The 16,408-nt window shown below is 37.4% G+C and overlaps 1 protein-coding gene and 1 long non-coding RNA gene across 2 annotated transcripts; both read left to right on the top strand.

The window, feature by feature from the left end:
- The first annotated feature begins 2,652 nt into the window (after positions 1 to 2,652).
- On the top strand, positions 2,653 to 3,291 carry LOC141828514 (uncharacterized). Its single transcript, XM_074715953.1, has one exon. The coding sequence runs from the start codon at positions 2,726 to 2,728 to the stop codon at positions 3,200 to 3,202; it is 477 nt and encodes a 158-aa protein (XP_074572054.1). The 5' UTR covers positions 2,653 to 2,725; the 3' UTR covers positions 3,203 to 3,291.
- A 3,241-nt stretch (positions 3,292 to 6,532) lies between these two features.
- Positions 6,533 to 15,309, top strand: LOC141826022 (uncharacterized). The gene is made up of 3 exons (XR_012601599.1): positions 6,533 to 6,746; positions 13,210 to 13,343; positions 15,221 to 15,309. It is a non-coding gene; the product is annotated as an uncharacterized LOC141826022 (long non-coding RNA).
- Positions 15,310 to 16,408: the final 1,099 nt, after the last annotated feature.

Raw genomic sequence — 16,408 nt, 5'->3', positions numbered from 1 at the left:
AATAATTTTGCAATGAATCATATATATTCATTGTCAATCTTAGCAACAAAAAAAGGTTTTCATCGCAAAATTTATGACGAAACAATGTTTTCGTTGTAAAATTCTACGACGAAAAATTTACTCATCGCAGATCATTGATTACTGAGGTTTGTGACGAAAATAATTTTCATTGCAAACTAATAACGAATTTGATGATGAAAATTTAATTTGTCGCAAAATTGACGACGAATTTATATTTTTTCATCATAAAATTTGGCTAGAGCTATTACCTAGGAAAATAATTTCATCATAAATTTCATTGCGAAATATTTTAGCGATGATTTTTTTTTAAATCGTCATAAAATGCTTATATTTTTATAGTGTGCTATTTATAAGTATGGAATTCCGCACTACTATCCAAATATTTATGGAATATCCAATGCAAGAAGGACTTTATGGGTCCGGTGGGTTTATCATCAATATCTTCAGTGAACCAAAATGTGAGAATGACAAGTCAAAGTGTTTGACAGTCCGCTCATCAAGAAGATCATCGAGATTTGCCAAGCCGTCTTGGCGTGGACAGATTCTGTTCAATAGACTGTGGGCATGTTGGATTTATGGTTTGCTCGAACATAGTGGTGTGGCAGAGTAGAGGCATCCAGTGTCATGCTAGTGCACAGGACGAAGGAACCCAATGGAGATGTGGTGCACGGAGCGGAGGCACCCAGTGCCTTCTTGGCGTGCAGAGTGGAAGCACCCACAGCCATAATGGTGCGTAGACTGGAGACACCTACAGGCATGACAGTGCACAGATTGGAGACACCCAGTGCGGTGGTGGCGAGTAGTGCAGAGGCATCCAGTGAGGAAATAGCTGGTGCTATGCTAGTGCGCAGAGTGGATGACACTGGACAGAATAATGATTATTCTGGAGGTGGAAGATTGGAGGATAAATGTAAAGAAAACAAGTACGAGAAGTTGGAAAAACGAAAAAAAATCGTCACATCGCCGTCTCTAGGGTTTATCAAAAAATAAATTTTTTTTTTCAATAATCAAAAGTCCTCTTAAAATAATTAAACATGCGTATAAATAGACCCTAAACAAAATCCTAGCTTAAAATTTTAAAAATACCCTCAAACTCTAAAAAAATAGAAAATTACTATAAATAATAAAAAAATATGTTTGGAGCCTCTAACAAGGCACTAAACGATGTCTGATGGGCTCGAAAGTAGGTCGGTACGGGTTCCACCCAATATCGAATAGAGGTATCTGAAAGAGCATCAATTAGAAACTGACCACGTCTCGCTTTGATATCCGAGTTAAAAGTTATGACTCTTTGAAATTTGACTCCTCCTATGTCACCTCTACATTAGTGGAGACATCCAATGACATGCAGGTGCACAGAGCGAAGGTATCCATTGTGAAGGCGATGCGCGGAGCGGAGGCACCCAGTGCCTTGTTGGCGTGCAGAGCAGAGACACCCAATACGGAGTCGGTCCGTAGAACGGAGGTACCCAACTCAATAGCAGGGCACCACAAGTTAGCACATAGAGGCTGTGGGTGGAGGCACTACGGTCGCATATGACTTTTTGAAGGCACAAAACAGGAGGAAGCTATGGGCAACAGTTATATGGAGGTCGTACATCATGTCGAAACATAAATTCATCATGTGGCTGCTTGCAAATGGCAAGACGCACACAAGGGCAGATTGGTGTACATAAAATGCAAGACATGTCAGCTATACCAAAGGAGGACGAGATCGCGGACCACCTTTTCTTCTCATGCTCGATCATTATACCTCTATGGGTGAAGGTTTGAAGATGGCTGGCCCCCGGGGCATCACATGGCCCATCGATTTTGTATGTAACAAATATGTTGGATCTATTTCAAAGGCAGTTAGGAGGAAACATCATCAATAAGGCACGACACTTGGACATTACAAGCACTTGATTTGGTAAATTCGTAATCGATGCCAATACAAGGAGGAGTCCCAAGCATAGAGGGAATATTCATAAAAATTTAAATATATATTTTTAAATTTTTGAGTACTCCTATGTAAAATTCTGACAACCTCATAATACAATTTACCGTTATAAAAAGAATTGAAATAAATGGCCTGGACCAGTTAATTAAGTCTTCCTCCTGTTTTATTTTATTTCTTTTCCATTTCGTCGAAGCATAAATAGATTTTGTTTTGTTTTCTATTTGATTCATCGAGTTGACCAGAGCCATTTATGACTGGAAATTGCCAGCCAAGTACTGGAAATTTACATATCTAAAGGGCATATAGTTCGATAATATAAAGGAATAATAATAATAATAAAAGAGCCTTTCTTTCTTTTTTTTTAATACCAAACATATGTTATCTTTTAAAAAAAATATTCAAAGAATATTTCTTCAAAAAAGCTCAAATCAATTACATTCCTCGAGTGATTTGACTAAGAGTGCTACTAAACCTATTTTTAAGTTATTTAAGTATTTAAAAATACAAATAAAGTCTAATGACCTCATATATATATTTTATAATAATTTTTAAATTTTATATTTTAAAAATATTTTTAAATTCATAACAAATAATTTGGGCTGAAATGAATGTTAGCCCACAAAGCCCATATAATTTAGATCAGAATAATGCCTGCTCTGTCGTATTGTACTAGCCACTAACCCCATTGACTGCTCTTCTTCCTCCTCTGCTCCGCTCCCCCATTTGGACATTTCGTCGGACAACCGAGGGCAATCGATCCATGCCATGGCGGTCTCGGGGCGACTCCTCCTCCTCAGGGCCATGAGAAAGCGCCGCACATGGCTCTGCCTCTTCCTCCTCGCCTACGCGCTCCTCCTTTACTCCTCTTGGACCTTCCTCCTCTTCATCCACTCGTGGCACCAAGCCTCCGCCTCCTCCTCCTCCGCCGGGTGGCCGGCGCTGTGCGCGTCCTTGATGTACGGAGCCGTGTTCGGGCTGCTGGCCATGGGGGCGGCCCTCGCGATGGCGGTGCCCGCCACGTTGGTCACGTGGATCACCATCCTGGTGCTGCTCGCCTTCGCCGGGAAGCCGCGCCGGGCGCTGGTGATGGAGGGGCTGGGCATCACCGCCGAGATCGCGGCCGTCGCCATCAAGGTACTCGTCCGCGAGGGCAGCGTCGTCGCTGGCGTCTGCGCCGGGATCAGCTTCCTCGCCCTCTTGTTGACTAGTCGGAGAGGCGTCGGAGGAGACCGAGATTTGTGAGATGGAATTGTTCACAAAGTTTTTTGTGCTGAAATATTGTAAAAGGATTTGTGTTGTAGGATATGAAGTTATTTGGCTTCAAAAATTTAGAAGGTTGTTTTTTTTTTCGTTTTTTTTTTTGCGTAAAAATTAGAAGGACGTTTTTTTATTAAAATATTCAAATGATGTTTCTTTTTTATTTTATTCTTTTTATAAAAAGGATGTCATATATCAATTACTGTCAAATACCTGTTTTGATTTTTTAATAGGTGGCTTTCAAGTTTAACCCATTGATAAGGTTGAAATCGACTGCATCCTTCCAAATTCTCCTTTTTGAACTTTATCCATAGGGATGGCAACGGGTTTTATAAAACCTTCTCCATCCCCGTCCCCGAAATCCAAACTCATATACCATCCCCGCCCCCATCCCCGTCGGGTATCATAATTTAAATACCATCCCCATCCCCGTCGGGTTTCGGGTATCCAGCGGGTTTCGGGGATCCCCGCAGGTTTCGGGGTTGGTTTTCTCCGCGGATATTTTCATGGGTATCCCCATACCTATACTCATTCCCATCCCCGTCTTATTTTTTTAAATATTAATTTAAATATATATATATTAAATGCATAATTGATACAATAAGTTTGAAGTTCTTCCATTCTTCAATTTTTCAAAATTTTGACACCACTTATCCTACAAAAAAAAAATAAAAAGAGTTAACTATAAGATGGATCGGGTTCGGGGATGGGGAGGAATATTTGGAATGTACTGTCAAATACCTATTTTGATTTTTTAATAGGTGGCTTTCTCGGATTAATTCCCCAGTCAAAATGGTTCGGGGAACGGATTCCCCATCGGGTCCAAATTCTCCTTCCCTATTTATCCACAATCCCTGATTTATTTCGATTCGATTAATTTAAAATTTCTCCTTATGTATTATTTAATTTATCATAGATATAATAATATTGTATTAGTTACGATTTTATAATAATTATTATTTATTTAAAATATTTATATTATAGTAATTATGATTTTATAATTATTATAATTTAAATTTAATTTATTCATACAATATTCGTGTTGTAATAATTATATTTATATAGTTGTTATAAAAGCATCCACAACCTACTCTTATTATAACACATTCCATTTTATTAAAAAGCATAGGATCCACTGTTACATACTCGTTATAACAACATATCTTTTTCACCCACATACCTTTTAACATTAACACTCATTATTTATGAATTCTCACCGTCCACTCAATCATCTTAAAATTATATCATATTAAATAAATATATTTAAAATATTAAAATTATTATTATTATTTTTAATAGTCTGTTAAAAAACTAACCATTTAATCAATTTTTAATTTTAAAATTTATAACTTTTTAATAAAAATTAAAACTAACCGTTAATAAAATTTTATTCAATTTTAAAATAACCGTTAAAACTAACCATTTTAATAAATATAATTAAAAAAATAAAAAAAAATACATGTGGGATGGGCTAGAGGCTGACTCCACCCCACTTTTAATTGAACGCATTCAATTGTGTTGAACGTGTCCAACTGTGTTTAACACCCTTCCACAATGGTATTTAACACCAATGAGGTGTTATAACACCAATGGAGTCATTATATGGAGTCATTGAGGGGAGATGTCACATCGCTAGTAAAAAGAATATCTCATCGCCATAGTAGTTAAGGGGTCTTATCACCCATACTTGATATGGTCCAAGACCATGCTGCGTTAGCCATGCTGTACTAATGAGGTAGGTGAGCTAGTATCAAATATTATATCATTGTCCATGTCCTTCTGGTGGCAGTCTGGATAGAAACGCGGACTCGGAGAGGTTGCGCTGACAGAGGGGTCGACCTCTAGCTAGGAGATCATGGATTCATTCGGGAGCAAAGCCAGTGGAGCACCAAGTGGGGCGCTGAGACAAATTCATTCGGGAGTAAAGCTAGTTGAGCACCGAGTGGGGCGTTGAGTGGGTTGCAAAGTCAGTTAATCAGGGAGCCAAGATGCCACTCGACCATTGAGCTAGAGTGGAGAGCTCGGGCAGTTGACCAGGGGGTTGAGTTGGAGATCGACAACTGAGCTAGATGGGAGAGCTCGAACGGTTGCTGAGAGGAGAGCTCGGGCGGTTGATCAGGGGGTCGAGTTAGAGATCGACAATTGAGTTAGAGATGAGGGAGAGCTCGAGCGGTGAGGAGAGCTCAGGCTTAGAGCACGGGGCATTGAGCTGAGCTAGGTGATGAGCCGAGCTAGCTGTGGAGTTGAGCACTGATCTGAGTCAGTCGGCCATGAAATTAGGCCTTGCCTCTATCGTGTCGTTGTCAATTGGACCAGATCTTGATCTTGACCTAGGCCTACTAACCCATAACAACATCCTTCTCGCTCGTTTGCGTTTTCTACTAAGGTTTGCCATCTTACGCGTGATCTCTCTAAGTCTCTGTACACTTAGAACATGTGTCAAATACAATCAGGGCTTAATTTCAAACTTATTTGATCATCCATCAAAATACATTAAAATCCTATTTGGTACTAATAAAAATAAAAAATTTAAACGTGAAAATAAGAGAAGGGTATAATGAGAAAGCGTTATGTGTTTTTGAAAATTTGAAACTGAGTTACCTGTAATGCATAATAATCTTGCTCACGCGGTTGCATTGTCTCTTATAAAAAGAAAATATTAGAAATATGCAAACACTAATGAAATTGTAAACGGTATATAAAACCAAATGTAGCTGAATGTTATTAAAAGAATTAATTGAAGTGAGTGTCTTTTAAAGCTTAAACCCAAACAAATTTAAATGGCTCAATTGAAGAAATAATTAAGCTATAACTTAAAAATAAATCAAATTAAATTATTATTTTTTTTATCAAAATTTGGCTATGCTCCAACCTCCTTAAATAACATATATCCTTCTAAATAAAATGATATATCTTTTGTAAAAAGGTGAAATTCATCATCCAACAGTCTTACACGGTCGACCCCACAACTATTTATGAAGAGGTAAATTGAGAAATTGCAGTTGGTCACAATGAAGAAGGGTATTGCTCGACGAAATTTGAACCTTTATCCTCTTCTAAAAGTCTGTTATATCATAACTAACTCAGTTATATCCAAAAGTAAATAAAATGATATATCAGTTCTTTATAAATTTATTTTAAAAAAAATTAAAATTAAGTTTGTGAGATTGAAAACTGAGACGTTATACTAATTATTTCAAAATTTAAAAAGATTATTCATTTTTTAGAAAGAAGAAAAATAGTAAAAATAAAAATAAAATCAACAAAAAAAAGGACTCGGCCCTGCCCTCGAACGATGCTTCCCCATCCCTTCGCCCTTCTAATCGCCGAGGAGCATAATCACAAGTTTGCCGGCGACGGAGACCATCGGCTATTGGATTGTTTTCGGCGTTGGGACTCTGCAGAGGAGGAACGGAGGCGAAGAGTGAGGTAGATGGGGAAGATATTCATGAAGCATCAGAAGGGATCGTGGATAAGCCATCCTCTTCCTCGAGATCCAATGCTGTAAACTCACTCAGTACAGCAGCAGGTCAGAATCTTCTCCTTTTATTATTTTCGATGAATTACAATTTGTCTGATTGTATGTGAAATTGGTTAGAAAATCCACGTTATAGAAAACCCGCAGATTATATTCATAAAACTTCACAATCAGGACATATGATAGGATTAATTCAAATTTGATGAATTATGCAAGAACCTCATTACTGGGTGAATGAGGATGATAAACAAATTCACCTATGTGTTGCTTTAGTTTTTATTACTCCAGAACTCTATTACTGCTTGAACTCAGTTTTTATACCAATGCCTGTTTCAAATTGTCTCGACATGGCAACAGGGGGCATTTGTCGAGTCCGAGTAACGTAGGTCTCAGGAATCTTTTGTTCAAATTTCGAACCACGAGGGAGATTTTTGAGAAAATTTCCTTGATCGACATTTTGAGGTGAAGATGGCTTGATTACTTCTCCTGGTCTTCCACTGAGAATTGCTATGTTCTTCTTAGATCAAATAGGCTAGTTTAGGTCATCAAGGAGTTTAAAATCCCCTTGATATGACGATGGCCTGATAACTACTCTTGGGTTTGAATTGAGGATGAGAGTTGGTCTTCGTAGATAAATGGACTGGAAATTGTCTGAAAACTCTTGCATGGACATTTTAGACTTGACTTTAACAGTTTATTCTGTTGGAAAGCATCATAGGGCCTTCTTTGCTAGCTCATGAGTTCTACTGGACACAAGAATTTTCTCAAGCTCACTATAAAATATTATATTTGGGGAATCAAACAATTATACAGAAACATTCACATTCTATTATAAAAATAAGAAGAAACACATACTTGTCTTTGTCTTACAATTGTAAACCTTCCTATTCCTAAATGAGAAGACACGAGTAGAAAGTGCTGGTGGAGATGAAAGGGTAGATGAGATGTAAAGGGCTTGGATGGTTAGAGAGGTTTTTCTTGGTAATGTTAAACTTTTAGGAATAAAAAGGCTGGAGATAGGGGTTGAGGCAGGATAACAAGGTGGGATTACAGATTTGTTGGTTGATCCAGACCAGTTATAGAAGGGGCAGTGATACGATCTCCATGCCACATCATTAGCCTATGCCACATCATCAGCCTATGGTGCCACATAAGAAGGACATCATTTATACATTTTCTAGAAGAAACAAGAAAACAGATGGTTATAACTTCCATTGATAACTACCACCTATTTACAAATAAGGAGGATGGTTATACCTTCCATTGATAACCACCACCTATTTACATCATATATAGAACTTAGGACTATTAAGGAGATTGTCTTTGAAAATTGTTGCTTATTTCAATATTAGGAGGGTTGTCCACTCCATAAGGACAAATATATTGTAAGAACTCTACATGATATAAGTGAAATACATTCTTGTTTTCCTTAATATAAACTGTCTCTAACATTTTGGTATCAGAGCGAGGTTAAGTCCTTCCCCACATTCGCATACTGCCACAATGGTGAATACTCGATCAACTCCGACTCCCACCGAAGCTGTACAATCTTCTCCTTCGCCCTTACTAGAAGCCATCATATAACAACTTTCGGCTATCAATTCCAAACTTAATAGTATAGATGCCTTAGCCACTGATGTGGCTGTTCTCGAATCCCAATCCCATATTTCTACGGTGGGAGATACGAGCCGCAAGAATAATGAGCAACGACATTCACTCCATGCTGATCAGTTTGACGTTGAATTACCTTCATGGGAGCATAATTTTCCACTTTGACATCACACCAAAATGGATTTTCCAAAGTTTAAGAGAGGTGATCCTAGATAATGGATTCTAAAAGTAAAAAAACATTTTCGTTATTACCAAACACTTGAGGAATTGAACGTAGATGTGACTCTGCCATGTATTTAGAGGGTGATGCATTAGATCTATTTGCCTGGATCAATAGTGAGCGGACGTTGGTATATTGGGAAAAATTAGTTAACACCTTACAAGAGAATTATAGTTCGTCAAAATTTCAGAATCCTAACGAACATATTGGTAGTATTTTGCAAACTCACAATATTTAGGAATATCACTAGCAATTTGCCAAAAGGGCTGCTTGTGTACCCAGAACATTGCCTCCAAGGGGTTTTCTTGAATGGATTAAAGAAAGAAATAAAAAAATGATGTTCGAATCCACAAACCACGGAGCATTTATAAAGCCATGAGTCTAGCCTTGAATTATGAAACAAAGTCAAAACTGAATAAAAGTTTGTAAGGGTGTTACAGTGGTTGTGCAGGGTCAAAACAACACCAATTATATCTTTCGTGACAATTGCCATAATTCCAACTTTAAAGTTAGTCGGTCTTGTCAATCAGCTAATCCTTCCAACACCACTACACCAGTGAAATTCTAGGATGTAGAAAAAGAAGCACGACGAGACATGGACTTTTGTTTTCGTTATAATAAAAAATTCAGTCCGGGACACTGCTACAGACCATCAACATTCTCATTATTAGAAATTGCTAATGCTGAAGATGGGCCTGTCCAATTAAAGGAAATAGATGAAACAAAAATAAAAGGAAAAGAGGAAGGCATTGCAGAAATCTCTTTTTATGCTATTCTTGAAAGTTCATTGGGCACTACAATGAAAGTTCAAGGAACTATCCATGGTCGTCAAGTGCTGATCCTCATTGACAACGGTTCCACGCACAATTTCATATTTAACAAGTTAGTCGATGAACTTTGGTTGTTGGTACAATTAACGCCTACATTTGATATGCAGATAGGTAATGGTGAAATCATACGTTGCAGCAAAATTTATCAGGAAGTTGGAGTGCAATTACTGATATTGAGTATTATCCAAGATATTATCCTTTCTCGGTTGGAGGTGTAGATCTTGTATTGGGAATAAAATGGTTAGCATCTTTAAATATGGTGCAAGCAAATTGGAATGAGATGTTTTTGATTTTCCATGTAAATGGCAAACAATACACACTTCAAGGGGTATCAACACCATCTTCTTCAGATGCAACATTCCAATATCTGGCCAAGGCGCAACCTATAGACACACCTGCCAAGCAACTGGTTAGAACATCTCCAATCGACAACTTATTAGGCTGATTTGAGACTGTGTTTCATGAACCTGAGGTGCTTCCACCCTCTAGGCATCACTCACATTCCATCCTGTTAATACCGTGGGCTACAACACCAAATCTTAGATCATACCGCTATCCTCATTCTAAACAAACAGAAATTGGAACACAAGTGGCTGAATTATTGAAATTAGGATTTATACAACCCAATACTAGTCTGTTTGCAAGTCCCATCCTTTTAGTGCAGAAGAAAGATCAATCTTGGTGCATGTGTATTGATTATAGGTGCCTCAACCAAATTACTATCCTTGATAAATATCCAATCCCCAACATAGATGAGTTATTGGATGAATTACATGGTGCCACCGTTTTTTCCAAGATTGATCTACGCTTTGGCTATCATCAAATCTGAATGCTCCTTGCTAACATATTCAAAATTGCTTTCCGGGCTCATTCTGGATACTACGAGTTTATTATCATGCCATTTGGTCTCACGAATGCTCCGTCTACATTTCAAGCAGCAATGAATGAGTTATTTCGGCCTTATATACATAAGTTTATCTTGGTTTTCTTTGATGACGTCTTAGTGTATAGTGTTGACACTCAACACCATCAACAACATTTGTCCATCACTCTTTAGCTCTTGTGCGACAATCACTTTTATGCTAAGAAGTCAAAATGCCTATTTCATCAAGTACAACTATCCTTCTTAGGCCATACTATTTCCTGTAAGCATGTAGAGATGGATCCGGATAAAATACAGGCTATCAATCATTGACTTCTCCTAAATTCTGTGAAGGAGCTACACGGTTTTCTTGGGATCATAAGTTATTACCATTGATTTATCAAAAACTATGGTTTGATTGCCAAGCCTTTAACTGATCTCACGAAGAAGAATAATTTCAAATGGCATTCGACAGCTACCACAACATTTCAGACGTTGAAACATGCCCTTACCTCCGCTCCAGTTCTTTATCTACCCAATTTAAATGTGATGCATCATTAGAGGGTATGGGGGTCATTCTTTCCCAACATGGACATCCTATTTCCTATTTTAGCAAAGGTTTATCTTTTTCCAATAGATTGAAATCCGCTTACGACCGTGAGTTATTAGTGTTGGTATTGGCTTTAGACATTTCTTTATCACTTCTGATCATCGTAGCCTCAAGTTCTTGCTCGATCAACATCTTATGACCAACGAACAACAACGGTTTCTCTTGAAATTGTTGTCGTTTGATTTCTCCATCATATACAAAAAGGTGCAAATAATATAGGAGCTGATGCCTTATCTCACCATCCCCAACTTGCTAACTTCTTATCAATGGTCATCCCTTTTCCTTTGGATTTCTTGGAGCTGCAGCATGCATTACAACAAGATCCTTATAGACGTACCATAATAACGGATATTTCAACCGATACAACGACACATCCAAAATTTTCTATTGTTGATAACTTGCTCTACTACAAAAACAAGTTCTTCATCCCCGAGTAATCTTCCTTACGACAAACATTATTGGTTGAATTTCATGACACACCAACTGTCGGTCATGGAGGCTATCTCAAGATGTTGCATTACGTATCTATGAGTTTTTTCTAGCCACGCATGAAGCATGATGTTAAAGTTTGGATTCAAAATTGTTTAGTTTGCCAACAATCTAAATAGTAGGCTTTAGCTCCTGCAGGTTTGCTACAACTACTAGCTATACCTGATTGAATTTGGGAGGATATTTCCTTAGATTTCATTAATAATATGCCGAAGTCAGGGGGTTGTCATACCATTCTGGTTGTAGTTGATCGACTAAGCAAATATGCCTACTTTATTTCACTATCTCATCCCTTTACTGTCAAATATGTGGCTCACCTATCCAGCAAGGAAATTGTTCGCCTCCATGGGATTCCAAAGTCCATTGTGTCTGATAGAGATGTGATCTTCCTTGGTGCTTTTGGGCAAGAATTGTTCAAACTCAGTTAAACTCGATTCCGTATGAGCATCTACAAACTAACGGACAAACTAAAGTTGTCAATCGCTGCCTTGAAACTTACCTATGGTGTTTTGCAAGTGAACAACCTCATTCATGGTCAAAATTTTTATCTTAGGCAGAATATTCATATAATACTGGGTTTCATGGTTCACTTCTCCTTTTCGCATTGTCTATGGAAGAGACCCTCCGCACTTGCAAACTTACATCCATGGTGAAACCAATATTGCTGATCTTGAAGACCAATTATTAACACAAGATGCTATGTTGCACAGAAAATCTTCTCAAGGCTCAGTCTCGTATGCGGTCACATGCCAACGCCAAACAACGTGATGTCCAATTTCAAGTTGGAGATTTGGGCTTCTTACGTCTCTAACCTTGTAAACAACAATCCTTAGTCAAGTGCCAGTATGAAATGTTATCACCACACTTCTTTGTGTTGTATACTATCACCAAGAAAATTGGACCAGTTGCGTATGAGCTTGCTCTTCCACATTCCTCCAAAGTTCATCTAGTTTTCTATGTTTCTCTACCTCATCGCGCTTATGGACAACACAGTTTCGCAACCACCATCGCTTCCTATTATTTCCAACTGGGAGTTGTTGCTGACACCTGCCACTGTCCTGAATCATCGCCGGATAAATGAAGGTGGGCTTTCATCTTTGGAACTCTTAATCCAATGGCAAGATAGACCTATTGAAGAAGCTAGTTGGGAGAATTATGATTTAGTGGCTGCACAATTTCTGCCATTTTGCCTTGAGGACAAGCTCCTTTCGAAGGAGGCGGTATTGATACGATCTCCATGCCACATCATCAGCCTATGCCACATTATCATCTTATTGTGCCACATAAGAAGGACATCATTTATACATATTCTAGAAGAAACAAGAAAGCAGATGGTTATAACTTCCATCGATAACTACCACCTATTTACAAATAAGGAAGATGGTTATAACTTCCATCGATAACTATCACCTATTTACAAATAAGGAAGATGGTTATCCTTTCCATCGATAACTACCACCTATTTACATCTATATATAGAACTTAGGACTAATAAGGAGATTGTCTTTGAAAATTGTTGCTTATTTCAATATTAGGAGGATTGTCCACTCCATAAGGACAAATATATTGTAAGAACTCTACATGATATGAGTGAAATACATTCTTGCTTTCCTTAAGATAAATTGTCTCTAACAAGCAGTAACGTGAAGCTACAGTAGTAAAAATGGAAGAATGCCATATGGCTTGAGGGGTATAACAGAGATATCATCCTGACAGGTGTGTTATTTAATCAAAACCAAAGTGTGGAGTGCAGTTTGGAAATAGAAAAACTTCCTAGAAACTAACATGGCACCTCATGATTATTGGGTACACTCCAAATGTTCTTAAGTGTATCTATCGAATATTTTCAATAAAAAAATGCAATGCTGGGCTTAATCTTTCTCCTAATTTAGTTGACAGATGTTGGACTAGAAAGCATGCAGAAAGCTGCATTTGATAGTCTGAAGGCAGGAAGTGATGATATCAAAGCTATTCAAACTGAGATCAAGCTGATGGATTATTTGCCTGAGGCAAAGCTTATCAAGAAGTGAGATCTTTAAGGATAGCAATTTGACTTCTAAATTATCTGTATTTTTCAAATAATTTGTTGCTTAACCTAAAATTTGAGTATTATGTTGATGATTGATATGCCCAATAATCCAAGTTGTTAGTCAAATAAGAATAACTATTTCTCAGTAAATTAAACAAAAGGCCAGATATGATCCCTATTTCAGTATAGTACATCATTTTTCATTTCAGTGTGGTCCTTGAACATCCATCCATTTCCGGTTCACTTTATTTTGGTCATGTCCCATGAAATTGATTTGGTGGCGAGCCTATACAATAAAATAAATGGTCAAAATTAATGCATGAAGTTTCTCCATTTTATTCTGTTATAGTATTAAAGTTGAAAATTCATCAGTACTGAAACAGATGTCAAAACAAGTTAATCATCCTTTTTTCTTTTCTTCTCAGCAAAGGGATTATATGTTGTACACAGTTAGTTTGGTCACTATGCAATAAAGAACTTGCCGAGTGCTAGCATTATAGTTTTGTTGTTGACAATCTTTGACTAATCCACGTCTGAAAGTTTTAGCAGTCTTGCTTTTCATCAATATGGTATTGTATCGTTGTATCCACAATGTATCGAGTTGTAGCATCACCACATAAAAAAAATAAATTAACAAAAGTGCACCACCCAAATTAGTGCTTAGTATATAACTGATGCATATCAGTCTGCATGACTACAATACTTCATTTATTGAAATGCTTCCAGTAGGGTAGAACCACAAAATAAAAATTTCAGAACACTATACTAGTAGTTCATCTTGGCCAGATCTACAACTAAAAGGCATTTTAGGAGAAATCAAAGTGGAGATGATCACAACATGAATTTCCTGCTTTTGCTGATGACGTATCCAGAAATTTGTTTTTGTATCTTATTGAGAGAATTTTTCACTATTGTAGACCAACCTTTAGTCCATGCCAATGGATGGTTCTAAATGAGCATATCTGCAGAAAGGCACTCTGAGGTACACATGCAGAATCTAGAGTTCAAATCAAAGCACATTCTGTTTATTACTACGTCCAAATGTCCCTAAACAAATAATTGCTCATTCGTCTAACTTTTATAAAGCTTCTTCATGAGCCCACAACTCATTAGGTGGGACTAAATTAGGGTGTCTTACTATCGTACAGTACAGTCCTGGCAAAAATGTTATTGAAACTTTCTCAACTGAAGAAGCAAGAAGAACAAAAGGTTTCCATCTTGCCTATAATTTTGAAACTCCTTGAATGAATAGCAATCATAATTTACACAGACAATTCATAGTGTTTCTGCATTGTTTGAAATTGGAGTTGTGGAGGAACCACAGTCTGCTCGATTTTGCTAGTAGACACATAAATGTCTATATTGCTAGCTACAAGTGTTGAATAGTGGTTTGTGAAAATTTAGCACGATTTCATTGTACTGTCAACATTTTTCTTGATTATATTGTCTTCCTCCTCAAACCCTTACTACAAGTCAAAACTCTGCTTTTTCTTGTATGTGTCTATTTTTGTTTATTTTTACTTTAAAACTTCTTTCAATGTATAAAGAAAATGTTGATAACTGTTATGGTTGCATGATTTATGTTCAGTGTGATAAAGGTTCTAATTCTCGATATCTTGGAGGATTTCATTAGGTCACCTAAAGTATCGCCCAGAATAAGGACAGTTGAGGTGATCTATCAAGGTTCTGTCTTTTATATTTTTCTTTTTAATAGTTGTTTAAAACTAAACAACTATTAAAGATTATCCTACTATTTCTTAAGAAATATAACAAAGTATAAAAATTTAAACGACTTAGACAATTTAAAACATTTTCAATAATTTTAAATGAGATTTAAAATCCAGACTTAAGATCTTAACAATAGATGGGTGCAGGAGGTATTTGGTTCAGGAGTCCTTCGCTTGGTCCAAATGTGTGCATGGTTGGTTGTTAATGGAAAAGCTAGCACAAAAGGTTTGTTGAGGAGGAAAGGATTCTAAATGTATCTTCCGTCATGTTTATGATGTAACTACCGTCATTTGGTTTTCAGCTGTGTTTTTGCCATGCAAGGATGAACTAAAATGTTATCAGTATGCTGTTTGGACAGCTATGAGCCTATGCTTATGATCTATGTGCCACTTGGGAGGAGATTGAAGATTCTTGCAACAGACACATAACTGGAGCTGCTAAACACAAGGCGCAGGTCTGGCGATTTGTGTTTGGACTGCTACAAATGATGCTACTTTTTGGTCAAAAGCTCCATCAGTTTTAAACTTGTTACAGCATTGAAGTACCTACAGGTGGAACTTTCGTCCCATTAAGGGAAAACAAAATCATTACTCTGCTACATTGAAAAGCTCTTTTATATTTATTTCCTTCTCTTTTGTAATTCCTGTTGAGAGGTTTGTCTAGCTCAGGAGGTGCTTCTTAGGTGCTGCTAAGAAGGAGAAAATATAAATGTATTTTTGAGAGTAATCTACTAACGGATCGTAAGCTGCGAGCTTGAGGCTGTCAAACCACGTCAACTTACTGTATACTCTACTTTACGTTTTATTTATTGTGTTATTTATTCTGAATTATTTTTCTACAGAACACTAACATTGCAGATAAGCCCCTCTACCACACCTGTCACTCAATCTATCAACTCTCATGGCTACTGTCCATCCTTATACAGCTCTTTTACAAGTTCTCTTCATGGTCATGATCATTATTGGCTGCTGGAGTGCTTCTTTTTGTTCTTTTCCTTTTTTGTTCCGCCTGCCGGTGAAGGAGAGCCTGGGCACAATGATAAAGTTGTTGCCGTGACTTAGAAGTTTGGATTTGAGAAAATAGTTTTTTGTAAAGCAGAGTAAGGATTCTAAGGTTGTTTCTCCTGCTTAGTAGCTGTTGTAGGCGTTATTGTAACTATTGTAGCATTTTTGGCTTGGCTGGGGGTGTTCTACTACCTGGGTTAGCCAAGCAATCTGCATTGCCTCTTTCTATTAAGTACAGACTCAAGTTAACTGTGGTTCACTTTGATTTGTTTCGTTTGAAAACAATACAATAATAATAATGGCAGCCAAGGGAGGTGTGTGTGAATCAGA

The sequence above is a fragment of the Curcuma longa genome, chromosome 4 (assembly GCF_044706935.1).
Source record: "Curcuma longa cultivar G26 ecotype Majalengka, Jawa Barat chromosome 4, ITB_CL_G26_1.1, whole genome shotgun sequence".
In the NCBI taxonomy this organism is placed as follows: Eukaryota; Viridiplantae; Streptophyta; class Magnoliopsida; order Zingiberales; family Zingiberaceae; genus Curcuma; species Curcuma longa.
The sequence above is the reverse complement of the archived record's forward strand: the minus strand, read 5'-3'. Positions and strand labels throughout refer to the sequence as shown.

Coding starts and splice junctions, on each gene's coding strand:
- LOC141828514 (XM_074715953.1), top strand. CDS start 2,726: ATGGCGGTCTCGGGGCGACTCCTCCTCCTCAGGGCCATGAGAAAGCGC.